General features: G+C 39.4%; 1 protein-coding gene across 4 annotated transcripts in view; it reads right to left on the bottom strand.

The window, feature by feature from the left end:
- Positions 1-9882, bottom strand: part of PIK3CG (phosphatidylinositol-4,5-bisphosphate 3-kinase catalytic subunit gamma) — a 28920-nt gene extending 19038 nt beyond the window's left edge. For 2 of the 4 annotated variants that reach the window (XM_041405475.1, XM_041405472.1), the window contains exons 1-4: positions 9645-9791; positions 6453-8468; positions 2256-2321; positions 1925-2150 (exon numbers count right to left, since the gene is read on the bottom strand). In XM_041405475.1, the coding sequence (XP_041261409.1) occupies positions 1925-2150; positions 2256-2321; positions 6453-8456 (2296 nt within the window). In that variant the 5' untranslated portion in view covers positions 8457-8468; positions 9645-9791. The other 2 variants (XM_041405474.1, XM_041405473.1) reach the window with 2 other exon arrangements.
- Positions 9883-20700: the final 10818 nt, after the last annotated feature.

Here is a 20700-nt window from a genome sequence, read left to right as displayed (position 1 = left end):
TGAAAACTGTAAGCAAAGCAACCCAAACCAACTGAAGCTGCAAAAGATTAGGAATGGCTGGTTTTAAGACACAAGTAAAGGCACTTGCTAAAACCACTTTCAAGTTGATCTGGCTTAAGAACAAGGTACTATGCATTTTAAACGATGAAACAGCTGCATAGACACATTCTTGGGAAACAAACCATCTAGCCCAGAGGGTGATGAAAGCAGATAATCCCATACAAGATGTAATATTGCCATCTTATGAATTTATTTAATTATTATTATTACTTGCTATCTTCAAATATAAGCAAAGAGATTACAGTGAAAAGTGAAAGAAACAGTTTGACAACGTGCTTGCTACTGGAATAGTATGGACCTAACAGGAAGGGATTTGTTCTTTACAGAAACTCCACAAACACTGGAGAAATATATATACAAGAATAAGATGAGACTGCATGACAGAATGAAATGAAACACGATAAAGCATTCAGACTGAAAATATGAACAATGATGAACTTAGAAATGTTGGGATAAAAAAAATGCAATAACCTACAGAATAAATTTTTGGATATACATTTTTAAAAATATAAGAAGTAGAGGGTGCCTGTAGAAAAAATGATGTCCTCAATAATCAGAGAATAAATTTACATTAAATATAACATTATTAGGACACTCCACAGTTTCAGGAAGCCTTATTCAGTGAAAATGTCAATTATATAAGTCATCTTTCAGTGTTCTGCTGTACATTACATCCAAAGATTCTTTAACTTCAAAACCTGGTGGGTGTTAATATGATTGCTTTCTCTTGAAGCTTTTCTTCTTTGCCCACATATCCTTCAAAGATAATGTATTATGGAATCCACTGCTCCTATAGAAATGTACATCTTCAAGGTTGAATAGTTTCTTTCTAAAATACGTAATTCTGACTAAATACATTTTGGTTATAGAATACTTTAATAAAAATTTAGGAAGTTTTTTAGAAACACTGTTTTATATGGGGCTTCAGTAAGTCCCTTAACTCACACTATGTGGTAACATAACCGATTTTACAATATATATTGAAGAATAAATGCGTATTTTGTTCAAATCTCTTTTGAAACACCACCACAGTCACTTCTGCATAACCAGAGTGGAAAAGCTTTCCCATCCAAGGACTTGCTGGCCTGGAGCATACCAGGCTGAACATGCAGGAAAAGGTAGTCTCTCTACAGCTTTTAGAATTTTAATACTATCATACGTCCTCTCACACTTACTCCCAACACCAAGCAAGTAACAGGAATGAGGATAAACAAGCTTTTAAGAAAGTTGGGGGTGGGGGGAAAGGCAGGAAAACCCAGGGATAAAGAGGCATTGCATAACCCTACTGTGGCTTCCAAAGCAGTGCTTGCAAGAACTGGAAATAACAATACAACATCTGTCTCACAGCACTCCTCAAAGCCACACCCTGTATATTCAGGCCTGATGCACCAGCTACTTCCATGGCATAGCAGAGGCTGCACTGGACTCCTCCCTGATCTTCCTGCCAAAAATCTTCCAGTGAGAATTTAGAGAAAGGCTGTATTTCTTGGCAAGTGTTACTTTTAATTTCCAGTTAATATTTGTGTCTTTTTTCAGCACTGGCATTCAGCTAATGTACAAGAATTATCTGTTTCCCAGTTGGCATGGCTTGAGGTTCAAGAAGATAAGCCAAAGCTTGGGAAAATACTGGATGACTAGAACATTGATATTCTTTCCCTTTTGGGGTGAAATGAGCAAACAAGTCTATTACTGGTTCAATCATTATTAACTTACACTCACGTTTTAAAGGAAGTAAAAATGATGCCCTTTGACAGCAATTTATCCCCAAATTCTCTTAATGAACAATACAATTTGCTGCCTAGTTTTTCACACCTAAAGAGAAAAAAACAACATTAACAATAAAGAAATGCCTGTTAGCAAATACCTTGAGAAGTAACATCATACTTTTCTGCAGAAACTGATTTAATCTCCATTGTGACTTTATGCAGCAATTCAATTACTTGAACCTGCTTCATGAAATCGTGCAGCATTGCTTTTCCACAGCCCCTAAGGTAGGCTTCAAGGATGACTGCAAACCTCTGTTGGTAGTGCATGGACTGGGCAATTTCGCTTCTTAAGAACCAAAACAAGAAGTGACCAATTCTTTTGTTCTACAGGTAAAGAAAAACAGTACAAATTAGCATTCATTGCTTGAAAAAAGGTTTTAATAGTGCCAGAAATTTTAGCATAAGTTGGGTATATTTTGAAGTACTTACTCTCAAACCACGTTTCAGCAAAAATCTGGCTAATGCGCTGTCATGATATGGCTCAAATTTCACAGCCTGAGTGATACAAACAAAAGACATGTTGTTAACACATTTAAGATCCCACTGCTTACACTTAACCAGTGACATCTAGAGAACACACGGCTGCAGGAGGAGAAAGTGTGTAACAAACCAGATCTTTTTGATGCTTCTCTGTCTGATTCAAGAAGCACATTTTGTTTGCAACAGGCTCTTTTCAGGTTTGTTACTAATGTGACAATTCCCTAACCAGAGAGTCCAACCTGGACATATGCACAAAGCAACGTCATTCTTGGCAAAAACCAGCAAGATCAGAAACCAGTTTGCACTACGACTGATACTGAGAACGCTTGAAATGATTACTGACAGATGGAATAACGTACTTGTAATAGCTCTTAAATAAAATGTTTCAATAACAAAATACTGGTTTTGGTCAACATCCACTACTTTGAGACTAGGGCACCAGGATTCACTGGTGGGCTCTCCAGAAAAAACAGAATACAAGAGCAGCTTTTCAGAGCACTTACCTGGCCTTTACTCCATAAATGAATGACAGAATAAAAGCTCTGATACACATCCTACAATAATGAAATACAATTAAGAGGAAGACTTCACCAGAGCTTTTTTTTTACTGACTGTGAAAACAGATGTATTTTTTCTCCTTCCAAAGCTGCTCCTCTCCACCCAAGCCCGCAGACATTTCCAAGCTACTGCCAGAAAAGGGGGTGGGAAGAGAAAGTCAACAACTATTTTCAAGTGCCAGTATTGGAATTTTGTTTTTGTTATTCTTCATCATAATAACCAAGTGAATGGTCTACCAGAAAACCATCACACTTCCAGATTCTGGGTAGTACCAGGAAACCTCTCCACTTCAACTCATATTTCCAACAGCTTCTTTCATATTGCTTGAGGAATTCAAGCTTACAGAAGGTTTGTATTCAGATTAATGGTGGAAAAAAGCATGCACTTATATCCAACAGCAACAAAAGAGAAATAAGAAGCATACAATCTATAAATCAGGGTCACAAAATCCCTGCCATGGACTGAGGGGGTTGGTGAATGGCTTCAGGTTCTGGAAATAGAGTGCCAGGAAGCAGACTGCAGGGAGATTAGGGGAAAACAAAGGGATGTGCAGGGAGCTGGGTGCATGTAGTGTGCTCAGCTTTCAGAAGCAACAAAGTATGCAAACCTCTAGCAATAGTTATTCAACAGAATATAATGGCTCTTTCAAGATCACTGTGGTCTGCAGCTTGCAAAGAAGCAACCAAGCCATCAGCAAAGGTCTGCTAAATTCATCAAACAAATCATAGTTTTATAAACTCTTACAAATACTGTGGCACATAGTTGCACTTTTATTACTAAAATATCAACACGATTTCTGAAATGCAAATCATCTTATGGGTTTAATCAAAAGAAAAAAAAAATTAAGTCAACTTACAAAAATGTCACAAAGACATGTTCTTTCTAGCTGCTGGCTAAGAGACAGACAAGAAAGTTAAGCACCAGACAAACAAAAAAGCCAAGCACCAGACTTGCCCTTCTCCTGTATCATAATTCTACAAGAATTGTCTTGACTGTCTGCAGTACTGTTTTATATCCCCAAACAACGTCATCGTATTTAGGAAAGACAACGAAAATTTACAAATATAACAATATATAGATCCTTTTACTTTGTGTATGAGATTATGAGGTATGAAGGGTTTTTAATGAAAATTAATTTTCACTGCAGTAAGGTGCCCAAAAGCAATAATTATCACATAAATTCAAATGGATTTTCTTACAGTTCCAAGAAAGCCTATTATAAACCTCACTCTGGTATATACTATGCCTAATATTCACATAACCTTGAAAAACAAGTTAAGACTGAAACATAGCCAAACAACCGACCATTACTTCAAAACAAAGCCTCCTTATTGAACTTGCAAATATATTTTAACATAAAACAATATTAAAAAATGCATTACAACCATCCTTATTGAGCTGACGCTTTAGATAATTATTTTTAACAGTCCAGCCCTTTTTTCTTCACAAAGTCAAATATCAACTTCTGCACAGCAACAATAAAAGCTGGCCATTAAAAAATGTCTGCTGGCACCGACCTGTGTGTACCTTTTCCTTGTCAGTTCAGCAGAAGGCCTTTACTCACTGCCATATACATGCAGTACAGCCATCAGTGTTTATCTTACAAAGAATTTGTTGCATTTTAACTATCCTATCCATGGTTTATCAACTGTACACAGAAGAGCAGACATTATAAAAAGGTCAATAGGTTGATTTATGGTATAGCTGCTTCTGTTAGAAATAACCTGTGGGAAAATAAAATACTTGATTTCTAACTCTAGAGAGGATAAAATGGGAATATCCTGTGCAGAGTGAAATAAGCCATAAAGCTTTCATAAAGGTGTGCCTTTGAAAAGTGACAACCATTTGCAGAAGAGATGTGTCCACCGGAGCAGAGGAATGGCCGACATCCATTCTCTGAAGAATGCAGATTTTAAATACACTGTCACACCAGAACTTTGCTGCAGAATGCTGACAGCTTATGTTCCATAGTTAGCTAAGAAATAAAGACAGGGAAAGCAGCAGAGAGGTAAAAGTTGGAATCAAGCATGTTTTTCATTTTTAAGGATGGTAAGGATTGTAAAACATCTCTTACTGAAAATGACACAGTGAAGTTAAGGCACTATGATTTTATGCTACAATGTTTTATTTAACTGTTAGAAAGGTTAATTCTTTTTAAAACTCACCAGATTTGTACTTCCTGAAAATAAACAATTAAATAAAAAACCAGAAACAACCGCAGTATTTCCCCTATTTTCTCAGGCATTTTGATAGCAACCAATCATCATTCCAAACTCCTAATTTAAATACAAAAAAAAAAAAGTGAATAAAATTGCTGAGCCACATGTAGACAGCAAAGCTCACAAGCCAAGCACATATATAGCAGCAGCTACGTGGGAGGCCCAATGAGGTAACCGTAGCGACTCCTTTGGTTAATGCAGAAGTGCATAAATTCTGCCTGATCTTCAGACAAGCAAAGACAAGGCTAGAAAAGCTTTGTTTAAAGCACTACCAATGTGCAGCAAAATCTGAAATACTAACTTCATTTTCCTGGGATTCTGAGCTCTCTCTGAACCTGCAGAAATAAAAAGCTGCTTCCCCAGCTGCAGTAGTTCCATTCTTTTTTTTCTAAATTTTGAATGTTGTCCTCTGATTCTTTGAAAAAAAGCATTTCCTGCTCTGAGGGATACCATCCTTTCCATGCAAAACAGAGCCCTGTTGGGTGCAGGAGCCAGGCAGCCCCAGCTGGCTCCAGGGGCTGTGCTTACCATGAAGAACACAAGGTTACACCTTCCATCAGGCACCAGAGGAGACTTTGCCACTGCCAAATGATGGCATCATGTGGAGAGAAAAGCAACCAAACCAAGTTTCTTGTGTAACTGATATAAACATTCCCAATGTTTGATCTGGCAGATGCACACACAAAGTGCTTGAAATCTATACAGCAGTGATCCCTTGCCATTAGAACCCCAATTTTGTACACAAGTTCCCAGAAGGACTTAATCATAGTATGTAGTCCTATCAACTCTTGAACTGCTTTCAATATTTTGGGGGGGCAGTTTCTAGATAAATTTGCTTCCCTTAACAGCACAAGATTGAAGTCGCCGCAACACACTGTGGCATTACACTGGTGTTCGTGACCTAAAACCCAACCCCAGATTTTCCTTCAGACCTTGCCCATGTCAACAACTACATTTACTTTCTATCTACACTCCTTCTAAACTATCAGTAAAGTCAGTCAACAACTCTTCAGTGCTGTATGATTCCAACCCAACATGAACAGGATTACAGACAGCACAGTTAGGATTTACTCCCATCATAGCTGTGCTGGAATAAACAATTTCTAGAAAAAAATTACTACTGTAAACACAAGATGCAAATTGTAAGATACAAGGCAATGGTACCACAAAAACGTCAACAAAGGCAAAAGACAAAAAGTAGGAAAGTGTATTTTACATTAATCTGGTTACTACCACTGCTTTGCCTAAACGTTGAAGACTTCAAAACTAAGGAATACTAACAAGACCTACTAAAATGGGAAATGCAAATTATGGGGTAATGCAAATGTATTCCTGGAAGGCAGAGCTCAGGAATGCAAATACACCTTACCTGCACAAGCTGTAAAAGATAATGAAGAACATCATCATCTTCTAAACTTTCCAGTTTTTGAACTGCCATTGCTCGGACATTTTCATCTGAAAAGTTACAGTCCAGAAGCTGCATTGTGAGTCCAACGTCTAAAGTGCTCTGATCCCAAGCCTCTTTTTTAGCTAGCAACTGGTATGTTTTGGCCACTATTTCTTGTTGTCCCCATTTCACAGAGCTAAGCAGCTTAGGATATGCCTTGGGGTGCTTTATGCTCTCATATCTAAAGTGCCACAACAGTTCTTTGTCCTCAGGAGAAAGTGGATTAAGTGGGTCAGTTGCTATGATCTCTTCAAGTTGCTTGCGAAGCTGGTTGGGCATTTCAGCTCGGGTCCTGTCCCCCTGGGGGTCTGATGATATCCTGTGCTTGGGCAAGGCAATTGGGTGACAGTATTTGTCCAGCACAATAGAGATAGCCATTGAGTTTTCTTTATCTGGGTTAGTTGCTGATGTGAGTTTGTCTGCATTTATACTTCCTTGTTCTTCCCCCTTACCTGGAATTTTCCACATGTGGAGTACATACTCTCCACTTCGTAGCAAGAAACGGTGATCTATCAACAAAAGATTTACATAATAGAGAAGCTGGGTTTTGCATTTTGCATCAGAGTTGGAGGATTCATGTGACTGAAGGTTTGTCTTTGCAGATGGTCCCTGTGCTTTGCCACAGTATATCTGAAGATTCAGAAGTGCTCCTTTAGGCAAATCCTTGATTTTGATATCAAATTCTAACCAAATATTCCACAGAACCTCCTCAGTAAAAGGCTTCGATGAAGTTCTTCTCTGTGAAAGGAGCTGCTGCCCATGTTGAATGTTAGCCTCTACAAACACAGTAAGATCAGTATTTCTTGGTAAAACTGGGATATCAATGCCAATTATTTTCACTCTGAATTTCCTATTACAATCCCACAAAGAGATAGTGAAGACTCTCTCATGATCTTTGCCATCTATTGTCAATTGTTCATGATACCCTGTAACTCCTGTACAGTCATCCACCAAGGGCCATTCTTCCTTCTGAACCTCATCCTCATTCGGGTCCGGGGGATTGTCAAGGACAAGGTGGATTTCTTCCCCATTCTTAAGGCACTGTCTTATCCAGTGAAAATCTCTGATTGGTGTCTCCCCAGTAATGTACTCATCCCTGCCACAAATCCTGAGAACAAAATCCAGTTCACTGTGATCTTCAGGAATGTCCATCAAAGACTTTTTCTTTGCCATTTTTGTGAAAAAGCTGTGGAGAATCATATCTGGAGTGTCATCTATTGACACTTTAATTTTCTGACTAGTCGTTCCTCTATGTATGATTATGAAAATGTTATTATTAGTGATCTTTTTAAATAAATATTCTGGGAGTGGCTTAGATGTAGTCCATGGGTGCATTGCATACAATTTAGGATCTCTGCAGGCTACCTCTATCATTCGTGGAGTGACTAATCTGCGCCGGGTAAATTCTAGTTCATCATCGTGTACATTGCTTACATCAGTCACATCATAACCAATCAAATCATTAAGTTGCTGCTGAAATTCCTGAACTTCTGCTGATGGTTTTTGTTTCTGGACAACATAGATCTTGCCTACCTTCTTCTGTAACACCTTCCAGTACAGTATGCAGTCCAGTGTCTGTAACACTTGATGTTTATCATAAATTTCATACCATTGCCCTTTCTTCTGATACTGCAGAATAAACTGATCTGGGGTGAATGCATGATAGAAGTCTGTGGTTTGACTCGTCTCTATTGCACGCATCCAAATCTGTGCCTTCATCTGCTCAACTGTACAGTTGCCAGCTATTTCAAGTAACATCACTTCTGGTGCTTTAGTATGTTTATTGCTTGTAGGTAAAATGAACTCAATGGATATCAGTTCCATTGATGAAAAACTACTCGATGTGCAATGAGGTTTCATTCTTCTTCTCCTTCGTTTGTTTTCGTCTCTCATAACAACAGGCTGTTCATGATCCCCCAACTCCATGCCAGAAGAAATCTAGCAAAACATAAAATTAGTCCATTACTTTCTCATTTACATTTATCTTTACTCTTGCTTTTTAACTTTTCATATACATTTTTTATATTTCCACTTCCCCTTAATTTCTGGTCACAAATACTTAATTTACATGAACCACTTCAGATGTAATCTATTCAATTCAATATCAAATATAAATAAAAAACCTCCAACCAACTCTCCAGTGATTAAGTAATTAAAATAGAGGTTTTAAACATCCTGCCCAGATTTTGCTGAGGATAAGCAGTTTGAATGTGCAATCTCCATATTGATTAGTTCTTACTTCTATTTGATCAAGCACTGATTCTTCTGCTGCCTCATCTGTTTTGAGGCTGCTGGTGTTAACATACATGGGTTTTCATAGAAATCAAAAGACATACTCCTGTATATTAATAGAATGCAGTCCCACTGAGCTCCAGGAATGGCAGAAAGCAACAAAACAAGCAATTTATTTGCAGTCTGGACAGACATGAGCCTATTCCCAGTTTTCTCTGCCTCTCTTTTTAGTGATGAGGAATCAGGACTTTAACCTAAAAAAAAGCCCTTAGGATGTAAAAGTTAGGGACTATTGCTGAAGATATATTTAACGTGCATCTAAATTCAAGGCAAGTGTCCTTAGATCTGCTTCTTTTAAATAAATCAATTCACCAGACTGATAATATCCATCCATTTTCAAAGTACACACTGCCAATATGAACTATTAGTTTGTTACAGAAGAAAAATCTCCCAAGCTGATGCAGATTTATTACCCTATACATCAAATCACACCTAAAACACCAGTAAAACAATATTAAACATGAGAAGCCTACCTTATCAGCATTCAGTAAACAAAAAATATTGTTTCTCAGTTAATCTCCACTGACCAATATTGAAGTGGAAATTATTCAGCGATGATTGAGAGCACTCACACAAGTCAAGTTACAGCAACAGACTGAACTTCTTTACCAAGCAAGACTTTCTACACATAAAATCCTTAAGTGCTGGAGAAAAGTAAAGCCAGTGTAATGATGCCTTAGCAGATAATAAAAGAAGCAAATAAAAATATGAAAGATTAAATTCAAACAACATAGCATGCTAACTAAAATTCTTCTGAGATCCAGAAAGCAACAGCTGTGGACACACCACCACTATAACTGACAAAGTACAAGGAAATATTACCTGCTTATAAAACCAAGGCTGAATTGCTGAAGATTATTCATTTGTTTAATTTTTGTAGTTCCTATTTTTTAAAGGAAGATCATTCACACAAAGATTTCTTTGTTTAAGCTGTTCTGCTTTTCTTGCTTGCTCTCATACCCAGATGCAAAGGAAGTGCTGCACTTACCAGGAAGGAAGTTTTAACCAAGTTGATTATACATATGATTGCTCATTTTAAAAGAAGTCAGAATGCTTTTCCTGTTACAACAGTAAAAACACACCAACAGTACATAAATTTAACATACACGTATAGAAGACATATTTAGAACCTTTTGAAAATAGCAAAGAATCATCTGAGCAATAAATTTAATTAATTCAAATAAGATATTTAAACAAAATATATTTTTGAGAGATTACCTCCCAAAAGAATTGAATATAGATAAAAGACAACTAAATGATATTTAAACTAACTATATTTTTGAGAGATTACCTCCCAAAAGAATTGAATACAAATAGTAGATAAAAGACAACTAAATATGCAATGTTGCATTATTTTTATTTGCATGGTGATAGCCATTTGAGGACTCCCAACTTAAATTCACTAGAGATTTGTAAGCCAGTCTCCATACAGGCATCTCATAGAGATTGTATATGCCAAGGGTCTTGCATGGGAACCTCAGCAGCAGAACTACTGGGCAGCCTTACCCCAAATATCTTTAACTGATTCATTTATGATTGCAAACACACAGTGAAATCCACTAGAAATGGTGACTTTACATTCAGGAAGAAATTAAACCAGAGACTTTCAACCCTAATTCTTGTGTTTAACTATAACCTGAGGTGCTGCTCTTTTACTAAAAAAATAATTCCCACAGAAAAAAAATATTATGGAAAACATGTACAAAACAGAAAGAAAGGACAGAAAACTATCTAATTTCATCCTTTTTCCTCATAACTTTTACAGTGAAATACTGATCTTTTGAAGAGCAACCAGCAGTAGAAATCCTACAGTGGTAGATATCACGCAAAGTCTTGAAAATGATGAGTCTTGAAAAGGAGGAAAAAATATTAAACAAAAACTGGAAGGTTGTCCACTAACAGTGCAGTGCCTTTTTTTTAAACATATGCATGTTTCCTACTTATAAGACACATTTTTATAAAATTGTGAAAAATTTTTATAAAATTTGTGAAAAATAACCCCTCCCTCTGTATTGGCAAAAAAATCTGACAGTATCTTACCTGCCTCCAACATGCCAAGGTTGATTCACACTCTGCCAAGGTTAAAAAGCAGAAAATACCCTCCACCACTGACACAGCTCTTCTCTCTTTGAGCATCACTCTGCTTGTCAGCTAAGATCTTTTCTTTTTAGAGGTTATTTTTCCCAAGAAGTCAATTTGGGGGAAACACACTCTGTCCCAGATCCCTCTATCTTTTAAAGCCAGTATTTGAATTTTCTTAAGGTAGTGGTGAAGTTACCCTGAACATTTTGTTGCTGACATGAAATCTACCCATCTTGGCCAAGACACCTCCTCCACCCACATTCAAACTGTCAGCATTCATCAGCCACAGCCTTTGTGGCATCTCAGCACTACACACTGTGCTCCTCTCTCATCTCAATTCTAAAATACAATGTAGTTATATATTTCTCTTCATTTAGACATAAGCAACTAGCATTAAGGTTTTTTTCATGCCAACAGGCTATATAGATTTTTTGCGGAGTCCTTCCTCTAAAAGTCATTGTGCTGCCCCATTAACTAAACCTGGAGTCATTTCAGTTCCTTTGGGTTCTGCAGATCTAGGAAAGCTTCCTGGTTTAAAATGTCCTCAGCCTGCTCCCTGAGTCATAACTTAAGGATTAATTCTTCAAACATACACAGAAATAGCTCTTCTACCACTACTCCATAGATCAAGACCATCAAGACAAGTAAAGGTAGCATTTCTCCCTCATGCAGCAGAGAACTAACCTGTACATTTCTCAGTGAATGCAATTGTTTCACTCTCTCATCAATTTATAAAAGCAGATAGAGCAACACTTCTGTGGGTTCAGATATCCCCTCACAAATTGCAAAAAAAACCAACACAAAATGCATGGGACTTCTGTAGCTGCCTTGCCCATACAAGGCTGTCTTTTCTCCTGCACTCATTTGGGCTGTGACCTGTCATGTCTAGTCCATTCCAACCCAATATCCATCCCCAGTTCTGCTCTGACCCCTTTTCCTCAGCTTCAGAAGGCAGTTCTTGGAGTGACAGTTGTCTCTCACCTGTCTCTGCAATGACCCATTCTTATGGTGACACCAAATTGTATCCACTTCCTGCTGATCCATGGCAAAACCATATTTCCTCATGCACATGAATCATAAAACTTTGATATTTATAATGAAAAACCATTTCACGTTAAGTTCCTAAAACCTTAGTCATGCCTAAGCTTTACTTGCAGTATTGACACTTCAAAAACTCTACTGCAACAACACCCCAAGAAAAGGGAAAAAAATCTGTTTTATTTCTAATTCTAATGAGTATCATCAACCCTGACTATCCCTGTATTACAAGAACTGTCCTACACTGGTCTAAAAATCCTGATGGGGTCCAATGGAGAAGGAAAAGATGGGCCGGTAAAAGTAACTAAGAAAAGCAACCAGTCTTGCCTTTGTCTCCTGTTGTGTTTCTATCTCATCACTCAGGTCAGCAACCTGATCATAATAAAACCAGCAAAAAAAATTGGTTAATTTTCAGCTGGATCAGGTCCTTTATCTAACTCAGCACTTGCAGGAGTTGTTGGACAGTGATGGAAGAGAAGGAAAGGGAATGGAGCCAGCACAGTTAACCATAACTGAGACTGAAACATGATTCACAGAAGGATTAGGAGATACACTAATGAGTAAAGTGTTAAATTATTTCAAAAAACTGCCTGAAAGGCATTTCATAAAAAGACAATGTGGTATTACGATGTATTACTTATTTGCCTACAAAAAATTTAGGACAGCTGTCAATCTTGACTGCTCTGTTAAGACTATGTTAGAACTCTACCAATTACTATCATGCTTATTCGATATTAGCTCCTGCTTCTGTTTTAATCCATCATGCAAAAACCTTATTTCAAAATGATTCTTTTCACTTTAGTGAGAACTCCTTCACAAACAACTCAACTTTCAAGAAAATAAGCACTCTCTATCAGAGTAAGAATTACCTTGTGCATGCATTATGTAAATACAACACTAAAGCTTACTTTCACAGTTTTAGACAAAGCTCACTTGAAAGATATACTTAAAAAACCAAAATTACTATGACAAAACTCAATGTTTTCCAAGCAAAATACTATATCTACTTGCCCACGCTGTTGTGTAGCACGACATGACTTTCCACTTGCTGGACAGGAGTACATCCTCCCCACACCTGCAGTGATCCAGTGCTGAACTTCACAGATAAGACACAGCACTAACATTTCAAGTGTGAACACAACAACAAAATACCACTTGACTCAGTTTCTTTGTCAGATCCTCTAACAAGTACAAGCTCTAATGGGAAATAAATCAGTGCAGGTTCCCATTAGTAAGTCAACTTTACAGGTAATGCAGCCACATTCCTCATCAAAAGTGTATGAACCAGCAGAACGTGGTCAGGAGGTTGGGGAGTCAATCAGACTGCAATTACAGCCGTAACATTTTCAGGATGCCCTGCCTGCACCACCTTTAGATTCCATATGAGTTATCTGTTTGGGGTTCCTGGAACAAACAATAACTTCTAGCCAGTTCTGTAAATTTAGGTAAGAACTTCGGCAAAGTTCTCGTCAACTGGGGTTACACAAGTGATGTAATACTAATCTCCAAGTAATCCACCTTGGAAGCAACACTTCGAGGAGTTTTAAAACCCAGAGATCGCTGCTATTGTTCCTGCCAGGACACACTACTTAGACACTGCCTGTCAACCTGGAACCCGGTTTTCCAACACTGATTGTTAATTGCGTGATCTAATCTACACCAGCAACCAACTCCCGAATGCCCTCAGCTATTATTTCAGAGGGATTGTGGTGTGGAAAGGTTTCATGTATCAATCAGATAGACACAAGAAATTTGTTGGATGAGGAAACAGTTACTTATTGTTTAAAAGCCGTGTTGTAGCAGAGCTGACTCACTGATCTCGAGACTCGAGAGAACTGTCTACTGTGATCCTTCACTTCGCATTGTTTCATTCAACATTCCAACAGCCTCCTCAGCGGGTTTGGCACCAAACTCGTTAACTCCTGTTCGGGCCATGACGTGAGGCGGGACCAAGGCCGCGAGAGACCGGGCAGCGCGGGGGGCTCAGCAGTGCCGGCTGCGGCGGGGCGACCCCGGCCAGCCGCACGCCCCCGCGGGAAGGGGCTCTGCGCACTGGACACGGGAGGCGGCGGGACCAGCGGGCCGGGGCCGGGCCGCCCCGGCACCGGCCCCGGCTCCGGCTCCGGCTCCGGCTCCGAACAGGTGTTTCCCTCAGCAGGAAGCGGCGCGGGCCGGGGGCTGGTGGGGAGGCTCCATAGCCGGCGGCAGAGGCAGCTCCGGAGCCGCCGCCAATCACACGCCGGGCAAAAAGGGAACCGGCAGCGGAGCCTCCCCGCCCCGCGGCGGCCTCGGGCACCCGGCCCCGGTCCCGGCCCGGCCGCATCGGCCGGAGCGCGCACAGACCCTCTGGTGGGGTGGAAGCACTACAGCCGCGCTGAGGCTTAGTCGGCAGCACAAGGCACGCAGGACGTGTCCTGGTGTCAGCTCCGGCAGCAAAACCTCCCTGGGCGCAGCTTCCTGAGGTGCTCCTGGCCCAGGGCCCCACAGCCGCCTTGCCCATGGTGCTCCTGCAGCGACCCCCGCCTGCCCGGCCAGCCCTGACAGCTCCTTCAGCCCCACACCTCAGGGCAGGGACAAATTAGTTCGTCTAAACTGCCCTTAAAAACCCCTGGAGATGGCAACCTACTCCAGCGCGGTGGTCTTCTGCGTAGCAAAGGTTTTCATGCTGTCTGATTAAAATTCTTCTCCTACAGACTGAGCATCTTCCTTTTCTTATTCCTCTTACTCAGTTTGGGGGTTTTCTTCCTCCCTCCCCTCCAGCTACTTTCTTGTTTGAATTTGCTGTGTTAACTGTTTTTCTACTATTTTTCCACCTCCAGACGGGCAGTCCTTGATCTCCCTTTTTAGGTCATGTTCCTTAGACCTCTTGTGATTCCTGTAGCTCGCCTCCGGGTTCTTGCCAATTGGGCCACTTTGTTTTTGGAAAGCACTGCTCAAAACTGGACATAGTAGTATTCCAACTAAGGCCTTGCCAAGGCTGCCCACAGCAGGAGGATTAATTCATCAGTGCCAAACTCCAACTGCAGCTCAGGCATAACCATTCACATTCAATTCAAACAAACAAACAAACAACTCCCCGTCACCACTCTTTCCCCATTCAGGCTGCTGTCTGTTTGGTTCTGAATGGAGCTGAGTGTTTCTGTCTCCACAGCTCTTGTTCAGAGTGAACAGCAAAACTCTTTCCATGATTATGTTGAAACATTTTTTGACCCAGATCTAGCAATGAGATTCACAGGTGAACTCTGGATGGCACAGAGTACACACACTTGCCCTGAAAGCTATGCTGACATAAGGTTACATCTTCAGGGAACATTCCACAAAGACTTTAAAAATTATTATGATTTTTCTAGATACACATTCTTAACTTCCATAGAAAGACAGTATCAGAAGGAAATTACTAGTATGTTACACATACATATGCTATTATAAAAAGTTGGATAATTGTTGTTATAGCATGGATGGATTCTTTTGACTAAAAAAATCATTTGTGTGGTGTTAAGAATCATACCAGTCTGAAGCAGAAAAGAGAAACTTCTGTTTCAAAATGAATATACATTACAATGAGCTGTGTCTGTAAGGAATCATAATAACTGTACTGGCCTCAAGTTCCCTTTTACGTGAAAGCAAAGCAAAAACCTTCAACAGCTTCCATGTGATGTGTGTGCAGCATAGGGGAAACACAGGGAAGACTCACTTCATGCTTGGTTTTGCCTGGTACAATGGATAATATCTGTCGAAGCAGTTCAGTTTTGCACAGCATTACTGAATGCTTTAAAAGACATTTAGAAGCCTTATCAAAATAGGAAGTCTTTTTTTGTTGTTTTTGGCTGGATCCCCAGATGGATCACTCCAGGAATACAAGTGTAGCCAGTTTGGTGACTAGTCGTGTCAAAATCCGTGGACTTTATTTGGGGATGCACAAACATATGGAGATTTGGGCAGCTGAATAAAAAGACTGTCATTTGTCAAAAGACAATTATAGAGGGGATAATTTACAGCCAGAGCAAATGACACGTTTCATGTTGATTTCAGCCAGAATTGTATAACATTTTTAAAATAGCTATAAGTCTATGTAGTGTTATTTGCAATGAAAGAATAAATTATTGTACTTATTATATTTGAGAAAGGTTGGTAAACTGAAAATCTTGCTCTCTTCAGGATTTAGTATGTTAATAAAATATTACATTTTAGCAGTTAATCTACAGCTCATCTATGTACAGTTTATTTTCTGTATTGCTTTGTCTGGCAAATAAGTAATACAAACTTTCCTGTAGGCGAGGATGCTCTCCTTATATGTTGTATATTCTTTAGAAGTACACATTTTAACATTATTTTATTCCTGTTCATTTCTAAATGTGACTTAAAACCTTTCCCATAAATTATCATTTGGTTTGTTGGCTGTTTTTTTTAGTCAAGAACAGCCTGCACATTAAAGTGAAATGCATATTTTACCATATCAAAACCAGAACTTTAAAACAGTCAGGAATACCATAGCTTAATGAAGAAAGGTGAAGAACGCAATTTGATATTTAAATGAAGCTGATTTAATCAAAATTAGTCATGCAAAGACGCAATCATTTTGCTAATATAATCTTGTGGGGTGCAGTCAAAATGCAATTATTTCCTTTATCTACCAGCTGTAATAAAAATATGACAAGAAATTGCTGTCATGATTTTAAATGGGACTTTTGGAGGTTGAAAAAAATGTAACATGGTATCTTTTGTATCCTCTGCACAGTCAAACATCAGTTTTTATGTCATTTAGTGGAGAAGGAGCGATAAAGAATAACAGCCACATTAAATGCTCAGCAACAACTTTATATACTGACATATGTTGGATGTAAATGTTCTGTTATCATTGACAAACTGGGTTCATTGCAATTTAGGAAATAGTATCTAATACTTCAAGTTGGTTTTTCCTATATTGCCAGTAGAGGACAAAAATTAAATGCAGAAGCTTTGTAGGTCTTGTAACAACAAAGTCAAAGCCTACTTGCCTAAATACAGCAATAGCTATGTTCAGTTTTGTAATTGCTTCCCTATGTAAGGAAAATGGAAAAACCCCATCATATGATACATTGTCCATCCTGATGGAATGATAGGTAGCCTTCTCCTTTCTTGGAGAATTTATAAACTGGAATTTTCTAATTGTGTTGTAAACTCATTGTGATGCATTCAGGGGAAGATTTAAAATAAATTGACAGAATCCCTTTATTTCACAGCTCTGCTGTGAAAACTGATCACGTAAATATGTGATCAGTTGTATTAACATCATTGTCATTGATGTGTCCATATTCACGATCACATGTTAACTTTGGTATCAAAAATAAGCTTTTCTTCTTGCTATAACTTGCCAACAAGCAGAGGAGGAGTGAGCTGAATTTTAGTTTGGCTTTTGCATCATATTCTAGGTGTGGTAGCTGCTTGTGAAAGGGGTGTAAGTGACAGATAAGTGTTGCCTGCAGATCTGTCCTCCATTCACAGCTTTATGTCATGGGAAAGGCAGCTCTACTGATGCTGGTTCTGGGACATTGCTTGGGAAAGCAGGAGAATGCTTTGGAGAAATAGGGGGATCCAGAAGAGCAAATTAAGGCTGGGCTCTTTCTGCACCCCTCTGTAGGCAGTGAAGTCCTCACTGAGATGTCTCCTACGTGAGCTTGGTTCCCAGCTAGAAGCTTGGTTTAGGGGAATCTTTTAAGATCTGCTGGGCATGAAAGAAGCCTTGTGGCCTGATCTAGAAATGATTGCTGTGAACCTCTGTAGGCAGAGCAGAGTCAGGAAACCTCTAACAAGGAAAAGACCAGTCTTTTCTGTCTTTTTCCCATCTCCTCCAAGAAATACCCACTCTTTCTTTTCCTCCTAATAGATTGGTGCTCCTGGTGATTGAGATTTTACACTCAAACACCTTAAATAAACACCTTAAACGTGCAAACAGGAAACAGCAGGTTCAGAAGCCTTCTGAGATACATCTGCTGAAGACTTTGTCTCCCATTCTACTGATTTAGGCTGTTATACTTCAGAATAGGTATTTAAAGCACAGGGGTGGGAGTGCAAGCTGTTTCCTCTGTACCACATGCATACACACTTCGGCTGAGATGTAAAACTCACATAATACCTCTTACTGGCCTGAATGCCTTTTTTTTTTTTTTTTTTGTCTGTTCACACGTGTATGAGTTTGTCAGAGATGCAGTCATTGTGGTAACAGAGTGTGTGTAAACAGATCTTCAAGATCACTGGTTATTCTTAGGGGGTGGAGAAACCCACAAGTTTTTATGGCTGCTGACAGAGGGAGGTCTCAGTATTAGGTGGTGATGCAATATTGCATCACCTTGTGGTGTTGGGACATGACAGAGGAAATGAAAGAGGTCAGAAATAGAAAAATAAAGAAAAGGAGTTCTCAATAACAACAAGGCCTCTAGTCTGATAGCATTATATTAAGTGCTCTTTAGTATAACGTATGGACAAGAATTCCTCAGTCTCTGAAATTTTCTGACACAGAAAATAATGAGTCTAATTTGCTGATACTTTATGAGGTTTCTCTAGACAAGTTCTCTGAACTGTGTTGCTGTGCTATCCTTCTGTCTTGATATTTATTGCTCTTAATCTTTGAAAATTTGCTCAGCTGTATATTCATTTGTTGGTGCAACCTTCAGTCTGTGAGGAGGTAAATATATTTGCATTACATAGGAGTTATGTAAGGCTAGACTTTTGTCAGAGGATTTCTGTATTTTTGTTCTCGTAAATGAGTAATGTAAAATTATTTCTCTTTAAAGTACCTCATTGCCTCTCTCTGTATATTAAAGCAACATATCCTTTAGACAGAAATATGTTCCTTACCAGAGTTTCAGGCACCCCACAGGCTAATTGATCAGCTGTCATAATACTCAGGAATACTAAAAATATATTTAAAGAGATCTATTTGTCCACAGAGTTTAGTTGAATACAAAATTGGCTACAAAGAAAGCTCCTTCCCCACCTGATCTTTTCTGGAAACATACCCTTAATCTTCTCCAACAGCTTTAGACTTTAATAGGTGGCCTTAGCAGAGTGTCCAGATCACCACATCTGAGGGGATTTTGGGACTGAATAACAGGATTTCATTCCAATTCATTCCATTCATTTCATTTTCATTCCAAAATGCTGAATCCCTTGTACAGGAAGCCTGTGGGCAGGTCTGTTCCAGGAGGAGGCTGGGGATCCTGTCTGGGAGCTGGGAGTCCTGTTGGGATGCTGGCTGCACATCTGTGACAACACTCCATACACTGGGGCTGGTACCTCATCACAGTGGTAGCTTTGCTAGATAAACACCTGTCCTCAGATTGGAATATAGAGCTTCTGGCTTTACAGACAAATCAAAGCCTTGCCAGACAGCACAACCATGATAAGTAAAAGCCACTTTCAGTCCTGCAACTTTGTTTATTTTCTTCCTAGAAAGAAAGCTGAGAAAAGCTGTGAACCAAACTTCCACATGGGAAGCATCAATCCTTGCACACAAAAGGAGGACAGCATTATGCTGTGGATATTAGTGCTTCCTCGTGTGTCAGTCTGGTCTGTATAGCTGGCTGTCCATTTTCTATGTCAGCCAGAGGTGGTTAAAGACAAACACAGGAAAAAAGCCTAGATAAAACAGCTGGTATTGCCAGACATCCCATGTGTTTTAGAATTCCCTGAGTTACCGTTACAAATACTGCATTATCTATAAAATGGATATTTTCCTGCTAGCAGTGGAAAGCCAGGCATCTCCAGCAAAGTCTTGCAAAGCCTCTTCAGTATTTCACAGCTTGAAGCCTGAGCCATTCAGCAGGGGAGGTCGTGGTAACTAAGCCCAGTTTGGGTGGGATGTATCCCAGTCGTTTGTGAAAGGCAGCAACTGCTGCAAAGTGCCAGTCAGAGCCTGCTCTTCACACTCTCCACAAAGTAAGATGTGCTTTATTGTCCCTTGATCTACACTTTGGGTTGCAGTTCTGCACCCCAAAGCTCAAAGGGAATGTATTAATATCAGTCTTTGCACCATGATTCAGAGTCATGCTACCTCACATGGATACCTGGATACCTGCTGCACTACTTAGGTGTGATAGAAACCTTTAATGTCTCCTATTGCTGAAGTTAAAATATGTCAGTTGGCCAGATCATGTTTTCCAGGGCATGTAGAACACTGACCCCAAATATGTTGGTCAAATTAGGCCAGCTTGCCTGCAGCACCTGTGTGAGTGAAAATGGGCAGGGCATTGAGCTGGATCTCTTTATAGTTGTTCATCTGGCTGTCAGTCAGTGACTGAACAGACATAGCCCACAATAATCATGAACAACATTACATGCAGAATTTCTTTGATGCATTTCAGAAGCTACTGGAAGTCTTCCTAAATTCACATAACGAGGCAGACATGTAGGAGCCTTGTGTTTCATCTCAGCAGGGAGCAATTGTTCTTCTCTGGGAAGCTGATGTTCTTTCCCAGTATGTTCCCCTTGTGTCTCCAACAACAAAATGTTTTAGCTGAGATGGTGTGATTTTCCTTCTTGAAGAGAGTAACCTAGTCCTGGATAGAACAAATGCTGCAGTCTTTCCAAAGTACAACAGTACCCTAAAAGGGTGTGGTAGGTTGTCATGAATAAGCGTATAGAGATGAGGGACACATGGGAGGATCCTAGGATGGTATTTCCTTTCTGATCTTAGGTGATTTTAAATACTCCACATTCACTTTGGACTCTTCTGGATTCCATTCAAGAGAAGAAAATAAAATAAAATAAAATAAAATAA

The sequence above is a fragment of the Onychostruthus taczanowskii genome, unplaced genomic scaffold, assembly GCF_017590055.1.
Source record: "Onychostruthus taczanowskii isolate IOZ18803 unplaced genomic scaffold, ASM1759005v1 scaffold23, whole genome shotgun sequence".
NCBI classification, from domain to species: domain Eukaryota; kingdom Metazoa; phylum Chordata; class Aves; order Passeriformes; family Passeridae; genus Onychostruthus; species Onychostruthus taczanowskii.
The sequence above is the reverse complement of the archived record's forward strand: the minus strand, read 5'-3'. Positions and strand labels throughout refer to the sequence as shown.